This window comes from Ananas comosus, linkage group 9 (genome assembly GCF_001540865.1).
Source record: "Ananas comosus cultivar F153 linkage group 9, ASM154086v1, whole genome shotgun sequence".
Classification (NCBI taxonomy): Eukaryota; Viridiplantae; Streptophyta; class Magnoliopsida; order Poales; family Bromeliaceae; genus Ananas; species Ananas comosus.
Genome location: NC_033629.1, coordinates 2,517,906 through 2,538,595, shown reverse-complemented (window position 1 = coordinate 2,538,595; position 20,690 = coordinate 2,517,906). Strand labels below are relative to the sequence as shown.

Here is a 20,690-nt window from a genome sequence, read left to right as displayed (position 1 = left end):
AGTGGACCGCATGTATTTTTTTCAGAGTTGCATTCAAAAGCAAAATTGAATCACCAACTTAAAATGGATAATTAAAGCGTTCACCTGCTTTCATGTTTTGCCATTAGAAAATGTGATTGAAATATTACACGTACGGTGGCTTGAAAGCTACAATTAGGTGATTCTAAAATACAAAAAATAAAACCTCTTCATGAATAAACTAGTGCAGGACCCGTGCTTCGCAGTGTATAGATTATATTTCAATCAATTTAAATATATAATTATTAAACTTGTAAGATAAAAAAAATTATAACTAGATAAAAATATTATCAAATAGTGTTATGTGCATTACAAAAAATAATATTTTATTATTATTTTCTTAATTTTTGATTAGTTATAATATTCTAACAACTTTATTTAAAAGATAATCAAATTTAATAGTTTTGAAAATTGTTCTATAAATAACTTTTTTACTTAAAAAGTTACATGCACATGATATATATTAACATTCTATATATCACGACTTATATTCGATGATAAATATTTTGATATCAAAATTTAATTAAACATATATGACCTACAAAGTTAATAATTTATATTTTATTGAATGAATTAGACTTTCAAATCTCTATTAAAAGATTTTAAGTAACACCCAATGCATATATACACTCGGTGCAGAGAATGCTTAATTTAATGTACTCATAGTTTCAAGAAAGAAAATAAATTTTTTCTTGCACCTGGTATATACTAATGCTTCATACGTCGTACAGTATATTAAATAATTAATAAAATATTTAGTAATCAGTAGTGTAAAATAAAATATAATATAAAATACTTAAATAATTTACTATATAATATAAATTTATATTTGACACATAATTTAGAGTCGGTGTACGGTGTAATTAAAACATGAGTATAGATCCCAATCGGGCCTTTCTAAAATATGGCATTGCCATTAAGATCGAATGTTCTATCTCTTATATAATTCTAGCCGTCTAATTGATCTAGCTTCATTCATCATAAAAAAATGTATCTCTCTCTCTATATCCAAGTAAATGGCTAATAATATTAGTATTAAATAATTAAAATAATTAATTCATAATATGATACATATATATTTATGATATTTAATTAAGCAATTAGATCACAATATTTGTTTTAAAAAATATTTGGAACAATTGTCACTGGTTAACGTTTTGTTTAGGATTGCAAGTAGATTGCATTACTTGTGTGAGAAACTACGATTGGAAAATACCCAAATTGTTTTCGTACGTAATATTGGGTTCCGCATATTCACGATTAGTTGGTTACGATATATTTTTCACGATTCCACTGAAGAACATAGAAGCAGATGCTTTTATCCCAACTTTATTTTATCTAATAGCAACAGACTTCAATATCAAACTAAGTCTTACTAATTTGAAGACTTAAAGTATTTAAAAAAAATATTTGGAACAATTGTCACGAGTCTTACTAAACCAAAAGTGTAATTATTCCAAATGAAGATAGAGTTGAGCATCGATCGATTTTGTTTAATTAGTCATTTTATTCGAGAAAAAATATGTTAAACTATCTAACAAATCTTATAATGTGTAATTGTTAAAATTAAAAGTCGACCAATCATATTTTGAATATTTCAAAAATTATAGATGTAAAATTAAATCGCTTATCAGATTGTAATACAATATTAAAGTTTGATACTAAAATGAAAATAAAATCGTATAAAATTTTTCTAAATGATGAATCATTTTGAATCATCTANGAGAAAAAAAAAATCTTTTTTTACACCTAGTATATATTAATGTTTCATACATCGTACAGTATATTAAATAATTAATAAAATATTTAATAATTAGTGATACATATATATTTATGATATTTAATTAAGCAATTAGATCACAATATTTGTTTTAAAAAATATTTGGAACAATTGTCACTGGTTAACGTTTTGTTTAGGATTGCAAGTAGATTGCATTACTTGTGTGAGAAACTACGATTGGAAAATACCCAAATTGTTTTCGTACGTAATATTGGGTTCCGCATATTCACGATTAGTTGGTTACGATATATTTTTCACGATTCCACTGAAGAACATAGAAGCAGATGCTTTTATCCCAACTTTATTTTATCTAATAGCAACAGACTTCAATATCAAACTAAGTCTTACTAATTTGAAGACTTAAAGTGTAAGCAATTTGATCACAATATTTATTTAAAAAAAATATTTGGAACAATTGTCACGAGTCTTACTAAACCAAAAGTGTAATTATTCCAAATGAAGATAGAGTTGAGCATCGATCGATTTTGTTTAATTAGTCATTTTATTCGAGAAAAAATATGTTAAACTATCTAACAAATCTTATAATGTGTAATTGTTAAAATTAAAAGTCGACCAATCATATTTTGAATATTTCAAAAATTATAGATGTAAAATTAAATCGCTTATCAGATTGTAATACAATATTAAAGTTTGATACTAAAATGAAAATAAAATCGTATAAAATTTTTCTAAATGATGAATCATTTTGAATCATCTATTCAATCTTTTAAAATTTTATTTTTACTATCCAACATTTTATATGTTAGATTTTAAAATTCACATATGAAAAATTATATATTTAAAATTTTTATAATAAAAAAAATTAGATTGAATTAAAAAAAAAAGCTAAATCCCTAAAAAAATTAAATTAAAAAATTTTTGCACGCGTGCCCCGCCTGTGCGAAGGGAGCGGGGGGCGAGCACGGTACTATCCAACCATTCTATATGTTAGATTTTAAAATTTATGTATAAAAAATTATATATTTAAAATTTTTATTAAAAAAAAGATTGGATTAATAAAAACTCAATCCCTAAAAAAAATTAAAATAAAAAAAATCTCACACGCGCACCCTGCCCGCGCCTCGCCGGCTCCCGCACAGGCGCCCGCGCTTGCCCCCTATTCCCTTTGCCGCCACTTGTATAAGAACTCTCGATTCATAAATTTATATAGATATAGATAGCAGTGAACCTATTCTAAATTAAAAAAACAAAGAAACTAAACAAAAAATAGTAGAACTTTTAAATAGACTACCAAATATAACAACAGCGGAAATAAATTTGCGGCAAAAGAGGGAGGAGGAAAAAGTGCAGAAAGATGAAAAAAAAAAACAAAAAGCACAACGAAAAGTAGTTAACTCTTAAAAAGCATTGTTTTTTCGATATTATAATCCTATAATAAGAATATAGATGGTAGAAGAAGTAATTTGCATTCGTTAAAACTTCATGCAATCAAGACGATAAACTGTTTGTAATCCTTCAGAGAACAGCGAGTTACAAAAGTAACGGTTAGATTTTTTTGTCCCCCCAGCGAGTAGGCCTTTGTTTACCATCATATTTCTATTTTCTTTTAGTTCTTTCATACGGATGCCTCAAGGCTGCAACAATTGCCATATAACCAGTCAACCTGTCATGTTACAAAAGTGAGGCTCAAACCCCAACGAGTAGGCCTTTGTCTATCATCATATTTTTATTTTCTTTTAGTACTTTCATGCTGATGCCCCATGGTTGCAGCAATTGCCATATGCCCAGTCGACTTGTCATGTCATTGGGAATGGAAGAAGAATGTATGAAAAAAGGCAACTAAGTAACATAGGCAAATGTTGTTAGAGGAGAAATAGGCCCATCAGGGAGTTTGTTTCATCATCACAGCTTTGTATCAAAGAGTGTATTTCTATTTTCTTTTAGTTCTTTCATGCTGATGCCCCAAGGCAACAGCGATTGCCATATGGCCAGTCGACCTACCATGTTACAAAAGTAAGGCTCAGATTTTTCTGTTCCCCGGCAATTGCCATATGCCCAGAGAGAAAAAGAGAGGGGGGAACGAAAGGGTTTGCTGAACACAGAGAGAAAAGAGAGAAAGTGACCTGTACAGAAAGGGGTGCAGGGGAGGGGGAAGTTCTGACCATTCCATCAAAAATCACAGAGAGGCCATGGAAAAGGCGCCGGTTGAGCACCATACGGATCCGTGGCCGCATTAAATTCCTGGATCACCGGAGAGGGCAAGCGGCGGCTGCGCGGTAGAGAGTACGAACCCTAGGCATATAGGGTTCCAAGAGGGAGAGTGAGGAGTGCAATTGAGAGAGAGAGATGTACGGAAGAGGGTGCAGGGGAGGGGGGGAGTTCGGACCATTCCACCGAAATTGCGGAGAGACCGTCAAAACAGTTTAGGTTTCGCCCTTTAATGCATTGGTATTGATATTGATATTGATATTACAAGCTTCAAGCTTCTTTTTCTAAAAAAATAAAAAAAAATGTCTTTAACAAATTTAGACTCAATTTGTAAACTCTGATAAAAAACTGATTCGATTTTACAAAAATTATAAAACTATTTAATTTTTTTAATGTAAAAAAGGAAGTGTGAAACTATTTAATTATAAAACTATTTAATTTTTTAGAACAATCCCGACAACTAGGATTTAAACGACCACCTAAGCCCCATCCCTCGCAAATTATTGTAAAAAAAATATACATCATCCATCAAACAAAATTCAAAATAGTAATTCATGTAATATGTTCTATAACATTCCAAGAGACCGTGTAAAAAAAAGTAATTTTTTACGCCTAGTTTTATAAATCTAACATAAATTTGTATATGCTTTTGATTTTTATACCATTTGATGTCTAGGCAATAATTTTTTTTAAAACATAAAATTTTTTATACTAGTCGATAGATCGCCAGGAATTTAATTAATTATTAATTAAAATCCGATGGGTTACTCAAATAAATAAAAATGAATTGTGCTACTATATTATAAATAGTACTAAGCATTTGGTACTATTGAATTTTCGACTGTTGGATGAAAAGATGTATAGTTGGGATGATAGTAATTTTCTAAGATTGAGTGGATGATTGGTTGCATAGTATAATCTAACGAATATTTACATATACTTATTATTTGGGAATCCAAAGGAAGCCTCCCCGAGTTTGGGTTGGGGGGTGTGGGGGGCTTCCGATGGGGCCCACTTTTTTTTTTTTTTTCTTTTTCCTCTCTCTCACTCTTTCTCTCTCAGTCTCTCTCATTTGCTTCTTCTTTTTTTTTTCTCAACAACTTTTTTTTATTTTTGCTTACAGCAAGTATAAAATTTTATCATATAAATCAATCTTATTTTTTAATAGTCAATATAACAAAATTAAAATTTCAGCTAATAAATGTCAACATCTTTTTTTTTATATTTTTCTCTATATTAAATATAAAATTTTATCGTATAGAGAAATTTTATTTTTTAAAAGTCAAGATAACAAAATTAAAATTTCAGCTAATAAATGTCAACATCTTTTTTTTTATATTTTTCTCTATATTAAATATAAAATTTTATCGTATAGAGAAATTTTATTTTTTAAAAGTCAAGATAACAAAATTAAAATTTCATCTAATTGGGAATCCAAAAAATATCTCCCCTTATTTTAGAGGGTTGTGTGGCCCACAAATTTTTTTAGGATTAATTGTATAGTACTTTCCAAACTTTCCATCATTTTTTTTGTTAATAAATTTTTTTAAACCTCTTAATTTCATCGCGATAAAATAGCAACCGTTAAAAAATATTTTAGAATTAACAAAATTATCATGCCATCGCCTATTTAACTTTTTTTGCATGCCAATTTTGATTCTAAATTTTGTATATTTTTTCTTTAGTCCTCAAAACATATATGAATTGGCAATACTAAAGAAGGCCTTTTTCTTATTTTGAGGGTGTGAGGTCACACAATTTTTTAAGAATTAATTTATATATAATAAAATAATAATATTAAGATTATTTATGGGTAGTTGAATTTTTTACAGTGTAAATATATCTGTTTTGATTTCGAATGTCTTGATTGTCTTATTTTTTTTGCTTCTGATAATTACCTACTGTTCTTCACTAATTAAAATTTAGGAATTAAATACTTTATTAGTTATATTATCTACTGATTTTTTGTTTTATTTTATACTTATTTATTTATTTTACTTATTAGATTTAAATATTTTTAGAAAGAAATTTACTTTAATTTCATTCTTATTTTTATATTTTAATTTTTTATTGTTCAATACTGAAATAAATAATATATTAATAATTATAATAATTTATTATTGTATTATTGTATTACCTAAGGACAGAAAACTCGATAGTAACTAAAATAATAGCATAGTAGCCGGATTCAATAAAAATTAATTTAAAAAAAAAATCGCGCTTGCATTTCAGCACACTCTATCGCACCTCTCTCTCGCCCAGGGTTTCAAAATCCCGCCTCTCCGACCGAATCGTCCAGAAGCTTCCACCTCCCACACCTTCTCCGGCGATCGCCGCCGTCGAACGCGCTCGTGAGGTTTGATTTGGTGTGTTCCTTCCTTGCTACACTTCCTCTCAGATGACGTGGTAGACGCCCTACACATGTCAAATTCTAATTGGTCCGTCTCGGTGGTAGACCTGGTCCACGTTACGCCCTCTCTCCCTACTAACTTACCCCCCTACTAACTTACCCATCCTTCGACATTGCCACGCGGTTCGCATCCTCTTCTCCTCTTCGCTCGATTCGAACCCCTTCGACGCTTTCGACGAAGAAGGTAACGCCCCATTACTTTCCCTCCTCTCTCTCTCTCTCTCTCTGTTGATCGAATCCCTCGCGATCTCCGCGCTTCGAAATACTTCGTGGGGATTAGGGTTTTGGATCCAGATCGGTGGCTTTTGTTGACTCCGGGAAGATTTGGTAAACCCTAATCAGACGTTTTCCACTTTTGGCGTGTGTATTCGGTTTTTTTTTTTTTTGAGGGATTTTTCCTTTGATCTTTGTGAACCTATGTAGATTTGGATTTTTGTGGAGGATGGATCTAGGAAACAGGTGCTTTTTTTGGGTAATTTAATATGGAATAGAGAAATACAAGTGATCTTATTTATATAACTAATTTGATTCCGCCCCATTCTAGACTAGTATAAATTTAAGCTTTTTCATATGTTATGGTGTAGATCAGCTTCTTTGAAGGGTATATGATTCGTGTCTGTGTTGTTAATTCTCAGATCGTAAGAAGGGAGGGATTTGAATACCTAATTTTCATCTCTATGTAGTGTAGGCGAGCGTCGAGGTCTGTTTCCTCCATTTTGAGTTACGAGAAGGTCTAGATAACTTCCTTGCATACAAAATTTGTTGCTGCTATTTTTCAACTCAGAAGTTGCTGATGATGAAGACTCATGAACGTGCTGCTAATTTAGCTCTTGCAGGTATTGTTTATCTTATTTTGGTAAATGTTCAATGGTGCTTTCTTAGAATGAGAAGTTGGTTGTATGGTATTCTCGACATTGATGTAAAGATTATTGCTTTCTTGCAGCTCTAACCTTAGCTCCGCTTGTCGTTAAAGTGAATCCCAATTTGAATGTGATCCTAACAGCATGTCTGACTGTTTATGTGGGTTGCTACCGTTCGGTGAAGCCAACTCTGCCGTCGGTGAGAATTGTCTCTCAAATTGCACTTATTGGCTGTTACTCACAATTTTATCGGTATGTTAGATTTTATGCTACTGCTGATGAGCACTTCCAATCTTTGCAGGAGACTATGTCAAACGAGCATGCTATGCGCTTCCCTTTGGTCGGGAGTGCCATGCTTCTTTCTCTGTTTCTCCTCTTCAAGTTTCTCTCAAAGGATTTGGTTAATGCTGTTCTGACATGTTACTTTTTTGTTCTTGGAGTCATCGCTCTTTCGTATGTCATTGCTCTTTGACCCAGATCCTGCAATTTCATTCTTTGTGATAAAATACAGTAGTTGGTCGAGTAAATTTGTTGCTTATTAATGTTGGTACTTTGTTTCCACGTGTAGTGCGACGTTGCTGCCCTCTATTAAGCGTTTTCTTCCAAAAGATTGGAACGAGAATGTCATAGTTTGGCATATTCCATTTTTTCGTTGTAAGCATTCTCTTCCCCCTCTTGTTCTCTTTCAGTGTTTTTCCCCCTTTCCGGAATGAGGGATAGTAGCCTAATAAATTTTCAGTTAGTCAAATATTAGAGAAGTCCTTTAATTTTTTTCCTTCTTTTTTCCCCCCTGAATGACGGACTAGTAGATCTTTCAGTTACTGAAATATTAGAAAAGTCCTAGTCTTTTTACTTCCTCTGATGTTTGATTTCGTGCTTTGAGAATTATATCAGAGCAGGATAGAGTTTGTGTCTCAAATAATGCATATTACTTGGATTCAAATTGCACTAGATTTTTTTTTCTCAAACTGGCATTACGTGAAAGTTGATAAGTTGAATATTTTCTTCACTACCTGGAAGGATTTGATGTCATGCGCATCTCTATTTCATTGTCATCCTATTTCAATAATAATTAGGTCTATTGCTTAACTGAATGCAGCTATTTCAGTGGAATTCACGAAGTCTCAGGTTGTTGCTTCCATCCCAGGAACATTTTTCTGCATATGGTATGCTTCAAAGAAGCATTGGCTGGCAAACAATGTTTTGGGGATTGCTTTCTGCATTCAGGTTTTCTTGCAACTCCAAATTTTTAGTTGATTGACTCTAATGATTATTTACCCTTTGTGTGCTTTAATCACGTCTCTGAGGCTTTCGATGCATTAAATTTAGAATTGTTTGTACTAGTGCACCAAAACATATGGGTTTCTCTCTAGGATATACAGTGTCATATGTGAAAAATTTGTGGAAGAAGGAACATATATTTTCTTGCTTTAATCAAAATTTTTGTTGGCATTTTCCCTTATTTGCGATATTTATATGTGTGCTTCTAGGGACTAGGTTGTGGCTTTCCAGTGCGCTCAACAATTACAGAGAGTAAAAGGAAAGAGAGCATAGAGCTAATATGGGAACTTATCATGCTCGCTAATCACATTAAAAGAAAAGGAGAAGGAATATCCACTCTTAACTTGTCTAGAAATGAGAAAATTTTGCCTGATAGATTAAGGAGGAAAAGCTCCTATTCACTACATTCCCAGACACTTTCGGATTTGTAGACATGTGCACCTGCTCATGTTCATGCACACAGACTTATTATAGCTTTTTTTTTTGCATTTGAACTTGTTGTGAATTTCGTTGTTAACTTTCAATAGCTCTAGAAAAGGATGATGTTTCAAATATATTGATTCTGATGGAAAGTGACATCTATTTTGTGGTGCCGTTTCTGATGCCTTATTCTTTTTGCTTGACAGGGAATTGAGATGCTCTCATTAGGATCATTCAAAACTGGTGCCATTCTTTTGGTATGCTGAATTACAAAATTATCTCTTCAACAGTGAAATATTTTATTTTCTGAGTATCTTTTTGTGTTTCTTGCAGATTTAAGTTTTGTCAAGTAAATGTATTTGAACTGTCTGATAATGAATAAATTCTTGTGCTTATGCATTTGTGGAGTGCAGTCCATTTGGTACCTCTGTCCAGCCTATTCATTCTCAGACTTGTTTTTGTTCATCAATTGCGCATTCTAATCATCATGCTATGGCCCCAAGTATCATTATCATCGCATAGAGATGTCAGATTGTATTAGATAATTTTTTCTGTTCTGATATTTCTTCATTTCGGTGCTAGTTTCTTTTTTTCTTCTAGTTTCATTTTTTCTTCCTTTTTTTTTTGGACAAAAAGGTTCTGATCAGCTATGGACTTCCTATTTGTTCAATTGTAGGCTGGTCTCTTTATCTATGACATTTTCTGGGTATTCTTTACTCCAGTGATGGTTAGTGTTGCTAAATCTTTTGATGCTCCCATAAAGGTCAGTTTTTGCATCTTGTTTTTTAACTCTCGGTTTGCAATATCTTCAATGTTCATTAGCATGCAGGTTGAGATCTACTTGTCTTCTCTTGTGCAGCTTTTATTTCCTACAGCAGATGCTGCACGTCCATTCTCTATGCTTGGACTTGGTGATATCGTAATACCTGGTATGTACTAATTCTTGGAGAACGACTTACTTCTGTTATTATTATTATTTTTTTCTTTCTTTGGTGGCTAACTATTTAACTTATTTTAAGTTGAGTAATCTTGTCCTGCTTCAGTAGATGTGAATTCTTAGAAATTCTGGAGGTTCCGTGAGTGTTTATGAATTTTGTTGTTACAAAGCCTAATCATATTCAATTAGGGCTGCCTCTGTTAAAAATTGTAGCTTCTTACAAGTAGTTTTGTATTATCTAACTGAGAGGAATGCATATATTTCTCTGTGTAAGAATGAGAGGATTGAAGTTGAGGGCTAGGATAGAGTATAAACTACATCAGCCGTTGCTACAAAATTTATCAGTTTTCCGTTTCTTCTATTTTACTTCCCTCTGTCGAATACTATTGCTGGAGTTGATGTCGTATTCTACCCAACAAAGAGCAGAGACTTTAGCAATCTCGTCTCCATTTTTTTATAGACGTAATGAAGTATATCCTCGTAGGAGCCAGTAGAAATGAGAAGCTGTCCAGATTGGGAAGTCATCTTAAATGTAGAGTCAGTGAATAAATAATGAAATTGAATTATTGCTAGGAAGTAGAATCATTCTATACAACATAAATATGATCAAAGTTTTAGCCGTATTATGTTTGCTGGTTATTAATTCCTTAGAATATTTGTTTCTGTCGACTTGTTAACTAGCTGATTTAGTATTAGCGCTGGAAAATGCTGTCTTGGCCATAATTGGTTAAAGAAACATAATCCATATTGCAATCTTCTAAATTATGACTACTATTTCCTATTAATGTTCAGGTATTTTCGTTGCATTAGCTCTGCGCTTTGATGTGTCGAGAGGGAAACAGAATCGTTATTTCAACAGTGCATTTGCTGGATACGCGGCAGGCCTGATCCTCACAATCATTGTGATGAACTGGTTTCAAGCTGCACAGGTGACTGCTCTTATTTGCATTCATCGGCGTGATTTTGTAGATTGTTTTCCCTGCATTTTTACTCATGCGTTTGGCATTCGCAGCCTGCACTTCTATACATAGTGCCTGGTGTTGTTGGTTTTGTGGCTGTTCACTGCCTGTGGAATGGTGAAGTAAAACCGGTTAGTTCTGTACATCATACTTTCTGAGTTTACTTTCTTGGAGTTAAACTTTATATGAGCTGACAATTATCACTTTTTTTTATTATTTTTTTGAAAATTTTTGTCATGGTTTATTAAACTATAAACTATATGAATTTCAGCTATTGGCATACGACGAATCGAAAGCGAATGATGATTCGGCAAGCAGTTCTGCTGCAGAAGAATCTGATGACAAATCAAGCAAGAAAGCAGACTAGCAGTCAGAATATCAGAATACCTGAGGTTTTAGGTAGTCGGATAATTTAAAATTCGAGGGGATTAAGATTGAGTTTTATGTAGCATTCTAGACATTATCGGCGTGGGAGCTTTTGACACCTACTGACTAATGCATTTCACAATGTTTTCAAAAATACAATCAATGATATAAGGAAAATGAAAGTATTCCCTGGTTAGTGAATTTACAAGAAATTCTGGCATGTAGCTTGAACTCTGTTTGCTTTTATTTTATTAGCTGTATTTCAATATCGCTCCCTATTGTGATTAGTCATTGTTTTTTTGAAGATTGGATTGTATTTAAGCATTTCGCCATAGTAGAAGTTTTAAATTTTTTCTGCTAGCTGAACATTCCACTGAATTTAGCATGATGAAAGGAAGTGGCGATAAGCAGGCCCAGAGCTCCTAATTTTATCTTTTCTGCTCGGTGGTGAACCTCTCCTTAAACATGATATTAAGAACAAGCTGTTGATTCACAGAAAACATCATTTGAATTGTAAGAGCAACAAATTCAGTTACGTGCAGTTTACATTTTAGTTACTTTTGATCTGCCTTGAACTTCCAACAGCAGGGAAAAAACAACATAAAGGTTGATACTTACCCTATTCCACGGAGCATTAATCATCTCCAATGTTAGGAGATGAAATAAAAAATCATTTTTACCCCATGCTTCCAAATTTTAAGTAGCATTAGTAGTTGGAGCAACACAACTAATGCTTTTCTGAAAGCTTAGTCTCCACTTCTTTGGTTTCTTTGAGGGGCTGTCCACTTCTTTGTTTTCTTTTGAGGGGGAGGGTAATCTCTTCTTCTTCTTCATATTCTTCATATTTTTCCCTTTCCTCTTACTCTTCCTCCTCTTCTTCTTCCTTTTTTTTTTTTATCTCTTCTTTATTTTCCTCATCTTTCTCAGCATCATCATCTTCTTCTTCTTCTTCTTCTTTAGGATCATCAAAGTACAGTGCAGGAATTTCTTTAGGATCATCAAAATAAAACATTGCCTACTTACAATTGTTTTACTGATTTTTATATGTTAACCTCTTTTTTTTTTTTTTTTACTTATTATAGATATTATTCTGTTGATGAACAAATTTTATAGATATATATTACTCTATAATTTTCATTTTCTTGAATTGTAATAATTAGTTAATTATTAAAAGAGCAATGCATATTACAACTTAGCTATTCAAAAACTTATATTTTTTCTACCAAGTTTATTAATTATTTTAAAATTACTAGAACTTTAGAGTAAAAAATATATAATTTACTCCTATATACACAATAATTGAGCTAGAATACATCTAAAAGCGCCACCCCTTGGTACGGCGTGGCCTCAACAGGATCAGAGGCAACGAGGATGGGGGGTGTGCGGGCACGAGAGAGGGTGTGCGGGGTAGATGCGAGGGTGAAGGATTTGCCAATGGAGTGGTGTTAGAAATTAACCGGTAGATCAAAAAAACTCAGAAATTAGTTTTGCACTTTTAAATTATTTCGAAAGTCAAATACATTTCACATATCAAAATCGAAAACAAATAAATCAAACCGTAGCCGGCAGATCATTTTTATATTACTATGCAAAAATTTAATCTAAACGAAAACTCTTTATGTTTAGAGATTTTACCGTGAACCAATTAAGATCTCTTGATTTACTGTACGATTGAAACTAAATATGACAAACGGAGATTCCGATTAGCTGCACACATGCCCGACCTCTACGCGTATCCACATGGAATTGGCGACCCGATCAATCTTTCTCTCACGAACCAGATGAGTCATGGACCATTTTGATGGTGCCAGCAACCCCTTCATGACCCACCAGTCGATGAAGGGTAGAAAAGTTGATCGGAAAGAAACACGCGCACAGAAGAGAAATCATGCTTATACATATGTACATCAAAACTAGCATATCTACTCAATTAAGACGCATGGCACCTTAATTACCATAATAATAATAGTGCCGTACTGTTCTCCCTTTTTTATTTTTATTTTTATTCACTTTCATTGATGTACATATATACCTATATATAAATCCCTTCAGATAAAATCTTATCTAATAAAATTTTCTCTCTTCAATTAAATATTTATACTTATCCAATTAGATCAAATCTACTAAAAACCTTATCTCATAAGAAATTATGAATATTTAATTATTNTAGAGAGAATCTATAAATGTGACTTTCTCAATTGCATTTTACTAAAGTTTTTTCAGCTCTGATTTTCATTGTGTTTGCTTTTATGCATGAACATTTTTTTCTTTCATTTTTCTTACTCTTATCCAGAATGTGGCCTTCTCATTTGCATTTTTTACTAGAATGTTTTCGGTTCTCTTTCCGTTGGGATTGCTTTTCTGAGCCTCGCATGAATCTGTATTTTATGAACTTTATTTACATTTTTTGTTGCACTTATCCAGATTATGGCCTTCTCATTTTCTTACTGGAATTTCTTAGTTGGTATCAAATTTTTAAAGGCATAAATTTCAGCCAAGATTTATTTTTTAACATGATGTCCACCATAGTTCTTTATAGCTATTGGTTACTTTGAATTAGCTTTGCTAACAATTTAAACAAACTTTGCTAAAATAGTTTACAAATTTAAACAAACTCTGCTAGCAATTTTTTGGATTCTGCACTGTTGGTTTCTATATCTCTTTGCTTATTCTTCTCTTTGTGGCTGCTTCGTTTCGGGGCGAGGCGATGTTAGTATATCAATAATTCCTTGGTATTTTGTTCATCCCTTACAGAGTAAAAGGAAGGTGTTGGGGTAGCTGATAGAAGTTGCCGAACCTGCCCAGATCCGAGGTAAACAGATGTGGAGACTTTGTCTATTGGAATTGGTTAGTGTTTTATTGCTATCAATGCAGGTTATTACTATGCTCTGACTCTAATTTTCTTACAGCTTTTAGGTCCTTTTTTTTTTTTGTCTTGAACATGTTTGTGGTGTTTTTGAAATGATAATCTACCTCTCTAATGGAGTGTTGAGATTCGCATGCCTACTCATACCTACTCTTGCTGCCAATTGACATAAATTTTTACATGTGGGCTTCCATCTCCACCAACAGATGAATACACTAATATAAATATATAGCTTTATACATATATATATATATATATAAACATATTGTTTATATAAACATATTGTTTTCCTTGCCGTTTCTGTGTGTGTGTGTTACTTTCCTTGCAGTTTCTCTTTCCATGCTGTTTGAAGGAACATGTTTGGTTGATCATTTTTTGTGGTCTTAGGCTGTTTTTTGCCTTTCCTTCCTGGGCTTTTAAGTTCTTTCTGTTTTCTTACTTATATTCGTAACTTTTTTAAAATCTGGTTCTTCTCTGTTTGCTGCTGCTTTTGCGATGCTGGATATTTTTTCCCCTTTCTTTTTGCTGCTGCCTTCTCTTATGAATTTCTCCGTAGTGGCATGGCACCTAAAATGGCCTCGAGGCAATCGCTGCGGCCTCAAGGCAAGCGCTGCAACCTGCGGCTATTGTTGCAGAAATCCAGTCCATGCAGTATTTGACGTGGTCCTTTACTTTTAGGGGATTCACAATCCTGAGCCTCGCATGATGTCCTGTTTTATGTATGTAAGAGAGAGGCAGGGGAGTGTGCAGNAATATTTAAATCTCATTTAAATATCTTTTATGATTAAATATTATCCACTAATCTAATTAGAGATAAATTTAAATCTTGTGCATAATTTTCAAACTGATTATGAAATCCTAATCTAATTAGGTCTATCAGTTATAAGTGAATTGAATAATTAAATCTAATTTAATTAAGTAGCTTCTTTTTATTTTCATCACTTACTTACACTAAACTCTTTAGTATGCACACAATACGTAATGTGTGTGACCGTATAAGTTCATTACCATTCAGAAGTGGAGCCCAACATCAAACTTTTTGAAATTTAATTAGAACTCTTCTAATTAATAAATAAGAATAATTTAATTCAAATCATTCATATTCTCTCACCGTGTGAGTGACACCTAACAGTATATCACGACAATCCAGAATAATAATAAAAAATAAATCTTTTCGCTTACAGTTATCATGTGATTATTTCTTTCCAACATATACTGTCCCAATGGAACTAAGGTTATGGTTACTCACCAAACTTTATCATTCGACCATATGACTAGAATATCTAAAATCAACTCAATATAGCAACACAGTTAAAAACTCTTTCCACATATCATGTATCTTGGCCAGGAGTTTTCCGAGTCAAGTCCGTGGAGGGTCACAAAGGCGATGGGAGGTTGAAGAGAAAAAAAAAAAGAACAAGAGAAAAAAAAAAAAGAGAAAGGGAATGTGATGTTGTCTTCTTTACTATTGTAAAGAACTGAGAAGGCTACGGAAAATGATCAAAAAGAAAAAAGAAAAAAAAAAGAGGATTGTGGCATAGCCTCGGCAGGGTCGGAGGCGAGAGAGGTAGAGGGAGGGTGCGCGGCCTCTGATTTCTAAAAAAATTGAAAAATAAAAATTCTATTTTTTTATAAAATCTGAAAGAAGCTTATGGAAAACCTATTTTTTTAGAAATCAAATAGGAAGAAATTACCTTTTTAGTTAAAAAATTATTTTCTAAAATATTTTCTGAAAACCAGAACCAATATTTATATTTTTATGTAGAATCTGTATCCAAATTCGAGGAACTAGACTACTATGCTATTAATAGCACCAAATCATTGGTGTTACCAAGTTTTCGACCATTGGATTGAGAGATGTGCGGTTAAAATGATGTGGGCTCTCTAGGGTTGAGTAGGTGGTTGGTTGAATAGTATGATCTAATAGATGAAAACGATCATAGGGGTGGATCTAACAGTAAAAAACTTAGTAGTATCGAGTGCTTCATGCTATTGATAGCATAATAGCTGGACTCTATTAATCAGACGCTAAAATTTAAATTGATATCCGATAAAAATGATTTCGGGTGAGAATCAAATATCAAATGGATGTGAATATTAATTGGATATTTAATAAATATAAAACTAAAAGGGAAAAAAAAATTACCATCATGTACTTAAGGTTTCTAAACCTATAAAAACATTAAGAAAAACTAAAAAAAATTTGATAATTTTTTTAAAAAATAATGTCAAATATAGACTTAAAGGATACATTATATATTTAAACAATAGCATAATTAGTTTCTAATTAGGACAATTCAAAATAATTTCTAACTCCAAATTTGAATTTGAATCTGAATCGGATAGTAAAATTCTAATCCATATCCGCTAATTTTGGGTTTCGGGTTCGGATTGTAATATCCGATCCATTTTCATCCGATGGTAGGGCCCCTACAACCATGAACCATCATGGGGCCACCTTGTCAAATATTAGCTTTTCTGTTCCCTCTAATGAAGCCCAAGGCAAACTCAATCAATATAAGCTTATGAAAGGGCGATAGGGTTGGAGCCCTCCCCGCGTTTTGCGCTCTCCGCCCTCCCGTACGGCGGCGCCCCCCTCCCTTCCGAAGCCTCCCCGCGCTTCGCGCTCTCCGCCTACCCGTACGGAGGCGCCCCCCCTGCCTTTCGTAGCCGCGACGCCATCGCTTTCCTCCCTCGGGAACACAACCGTGTTCTTCCGTACGACGCGGCATTGGCCCCCCTCACCGTCCTTTCGTCCTCTCCGCCTTCGTGATGGCGCCTCTCNATCTTCAGAGAAAGAACCTTTCCTGGGTAAACTTTTGCATGTCAGGCAAATATTACGTTTTAATGAAAATATATTTTTCTAAATATACTCACAACGAAAATAAATATTATTCAAAAATATTAATGAATAATAAAAAAAATAATATTAATAGTTCTACTAATTGACTATTATATCGACTTTCCGCCGCAACGCGCGGGGTTCCGTAACTAGTACTCATAATACCGTGTACAATTTTAGTAAGGGTAAACTTCAAATAACCCCATGTGGTTTCATATTTTTTCACTTTAGTATCTTATGGTTTAAAGTGTATCAAGTTAGTTCCTGTGATTTCTCACTTTCTTATTTTAGTACCCAATGATTTAAAGTGTATAAAGTTAATACTTTGTGGTTTTATTTTTCTCTTTTTATTATCTATTTTACTAATTTTTTTCGTTAAATTAGTGACAAAGTTAAAATTAAATGGTACTAAAATAAATATTCGATAAAACTAAGTAGGGTTTCTGAAGTTTTTTGTATATAATTTAACGAAATATTAATGGAGAAAAAAAATCAGTGATAAAGTTAAAACTAAAGGATACTAAAATAAACATTCGATAAACTTAAGTAGGATATCTGAATGTTTTTGTATATAATTTAACGAAATATTAATAGAGATGCTGACAAAAAGAGAAAAATAAAATCACAATGTACTAAATTGATGCACTTAAATCACAGAATATTAAAATAAGAAAGTACGAAACCATATAGTACTAAATTACATACACTTTAAATTACAGAATATTAAAGTGAAAAAGTACGAAACTGATATTTGTAGTTTTTTCCTTTAGTAATAAAGAACGAGTGGATTCCAATAAAGTTTGATAGTGATTCTTTTGTACCATAAAAAGAATTATTATTGACATTCATTATTATAGTCATTAATTAACTTATAAGTGATGAGATGGCACTAAATCTGGTCGAGATTCAGAATAAAAATTTGGTGGGACGATCTCTGATTCGAGACCGCTCCAACTGATTAAAACTTTAGTGAGAACCTTCAGATTTGCTACTATATGTTAATTTTACTTTCATCGAATTATTTATTTATTAAATATTTTTTTAGTACTAAAAATTTAAAATAAAATTAATTTTAGAAAAAAATTATAATTTATGACTAGAGATAAAAATAACACGTGTCTTCGGATTAGGCCTCTTTAATGAGGCCTCGTGAAGGGAGCTCCCCATTATTTTTTTTTCCCCTTTTTATATAATTTATCATGTAAATAGCACGAATTTTAAAATCATATATTTTACTGTATATTTGATTTTACTGCATACCAACCCCCTCTCTCTCTCTCTATATATATATATTGGATTAATTATATACAAGTCTTTGCAAACATAATGAATTACAAATATATACCTATAAAGTTCAACTTTCATAAATTATAGTTGCAAAAGTTCTAATATTTTCAGATATATTCCTCTGTTTTGTTACCGTTAGAGAGCCATTAGAAAACTGTTTATATTATCAATTTTGCCATTACAAATATATTACTCTAAAAATTATAAAAATATAATATAAAAAGGGTAAAAATATCAAAAATTAACTAGGATAAAGTATTTAATCTATTGTTATAAGGACATATCTTAAAAATTATTATGACTTTTGTAGGAATAACTTATAAAAATTAAATTTTATAGAAATATATTTGTAATTTACTATATCTGTGGCTTACCTGTATGTAATTAACCCCTATTTTTTTATTGGTAGGATCTTTTACGGATCTGAATATAATCCAACCCGTTAACACCTTTGCGAGTATGCGGTCCCAAAGATCCCAATCTCTTTATAACACAACAGAGAATTTGGAGGGAACCCGAAAATAAAGAAAAGAAATTAACGTCACCGTATAAACAGAACCGTAAACCGAATCCGATTAGGATGACACGTGGACCCACGACAAAGGGGCCCACATGTCAGTATGAGAAACCGTGACATGTAACTGTTACACCGTGTGTTTTTCCGGGAGAGAACGGTCGCGATACCAAAGTATATAAACGCTCTTCCCAAAGGACGGAAAAAGGAAAAAAGAAAATAAGAAAATAAAATCGCGTCTCTCCCCATCTCTCTCTCTTCCTAATTCTCTAACCCTAATTTGTTCTACGCATCTTTGATTCGTTGATCTCTTCGATCGCTTCGGCATCGATCGGATGATCTCGTGAGCGTGATCTCCTCGGAGAGGTAGCTTTTGTCCCGATTAAAGTTCCTTGTTCGATCCCGATTTCGGGTTTTAATTGGTTTTTTTTCTTGGATATTTTTTTTTGTTTAATGTAGGATGGACGGATTTGTTGGGTGTTTTCGTGGTTTGATTCGATTGGTTTGTTGTGTTTCGATCGATTTGGCGTGATTTGTTCGGTTGGGATTGGGTGGATTGGGGTTTATGATGTCGTTTGTGGAGAAAGGAGGCGATTTTGGAAGGAAGGGGAAGGGAACTTGTGATTCTGCAACTTTGCGTAAATCTGTTGATGTGAAGAAGGAGAGGAAGAGGCGATTGATACTTCAATCCAGTGATTCAGAGACGGATGATTACTTCATTAGTCCGCGGAGAAAGGCGGAGGATTGCTCTTATCANGTTAATATTGTGAAAAAAAGTAGCCATTGTTCAGTTAAATATTTCTGCTTCTTGTGCCAGGGGATTCTCAATCTATATGGAAGATTGATTCACTGTTCAATCTTCCTGAGAGCTAAGTCTGTGAAGCAATGTACTCTTACAAGTGGGTTTTCATGTGCGAAGCTAATTATTCAGATGTTTGGAACTACTTGGCTTGCTTTCAATTGACGTTTTTTTTTTATTTATTTATTTTTCCGAGACATTTTGTTAGAATTAAGAAGAATAACAAAATATATTAAAGGGGAGAATAAGTCTTTGTTTCCTTCTTTGTTTTCAAATATAATTTTTAATACCCAAAAACAGTAATTCTCGAATTTCTGAAATAAACAAGCATATCCTGATATAAATTTGTAACTGTTGTTTCATTTTTTTCTCTGAAATAAGTTTCTTCTCAAGTGGGAACAAAAATTAATTAAAAAAACAGTAATTCTCGAATTTCTGAAATAAACAAGCATATCCTGGTGTAAATTTGTAACTGTTGTCTCATCATTTTTTCTAAAACAAGTTTCTTCTCAAGTGGGAACAAAAATTAATTAAAATGTAAATTTAACTTTAATAATAAAGTAATTATTATTTATAATTGATTATCTAATTAATTATTAGTAATTTAATGTGTTGGTATGTAAGTGTACTCGCATNTTTTGCCATTACAAATATATTACTCTAAAAATTATAAAAATATAATATAAAAAGGGTAAAAATATCAAAAATTAACTAGGATAAAGTATTTAATCTATTGTTATAAGGACATATCTTAAAAATTATTATGACTTTTGTAGGAATAACTTATAAAAATTAAATTTTATAGAAATATATTTGTAATTTACTATATCTGTGGCTTACCTGTATGTAATTAACCCCTATTTTTTTATTGGTAGGATCTTTTACGGATCTGAATATAATCCAACCCGTTAACACCTTTGCGAGTATGCGGTCCCAAAGATCCCAATCTCTTTATAACACAACAGAGAATTTGGAGGGAACCCGAAAATAAAGAAAAGAAATTAACGTCACCGTATAAACAGAACCGTAAACCGAATCCGATTAGGATGACACGTGGACCCACGACAAAGGGGCCCACATGTCAGTATCAGAAACCGTGACATGTAACTGTTACACCGTGTGTTTTTCCGGGAGAGAACGGTCGCGATACCAAAGTATATAAACGCTCTTCCCAAAGGACGG

The 20,690-nt window shown here is 32.6% G+C and overlaps 1 protein-coding gene across 5 annotated transcripts; it reads left to right on the top strand.

The window, feature by feature from the left end:
* LOC109715691 (signal peptide peptidase 1) lies at window positions 6,404-11,472 on the top strand. 5 transcript variants are annotated; one of them, XM_020240808.1, is made up of 12 exons: window positions 6,404-6,561; window positions 7,066-7,213; window positions 7,321-7,436; window positions 7,539-7,690; window positions 7,806-7,891; window positions 8,337-8,464; window positions 9,145-9,195; window positions 9,615-9,701; window positions 9,798-9,867; window positions 10,668-10,804; window positions 10,888-10,965; window positions 11,106-11,472. In XM_020240808.1, the coding sequence occupies exons 2-12, from the start codon at window positions 7,171-7,173 to the stop codon at window positions 11,199-11,201; spliced, it is 1,044 nt and encodes a 347-aa protein (XP_020096397.1). In that variant the 5' UTR covers window positions 6,404-6,561; window positions 7,066-7,170; the 3' UTR covers window positions 11,202-11,472. The 5 variants fall into 5 exon arrangements, with proteins under 5 accessions (XP_020096397.1, XP_020096398.1, XP_020096399.1 ...); XM_020240809.1 differs by having other exon boundaries at window positions 6,456-6,561; window positions 7,061-7,213; XM_020240810.1 differs by having other exon boundaries at window positions 6,488-6,561; window positions 7,013-7,213.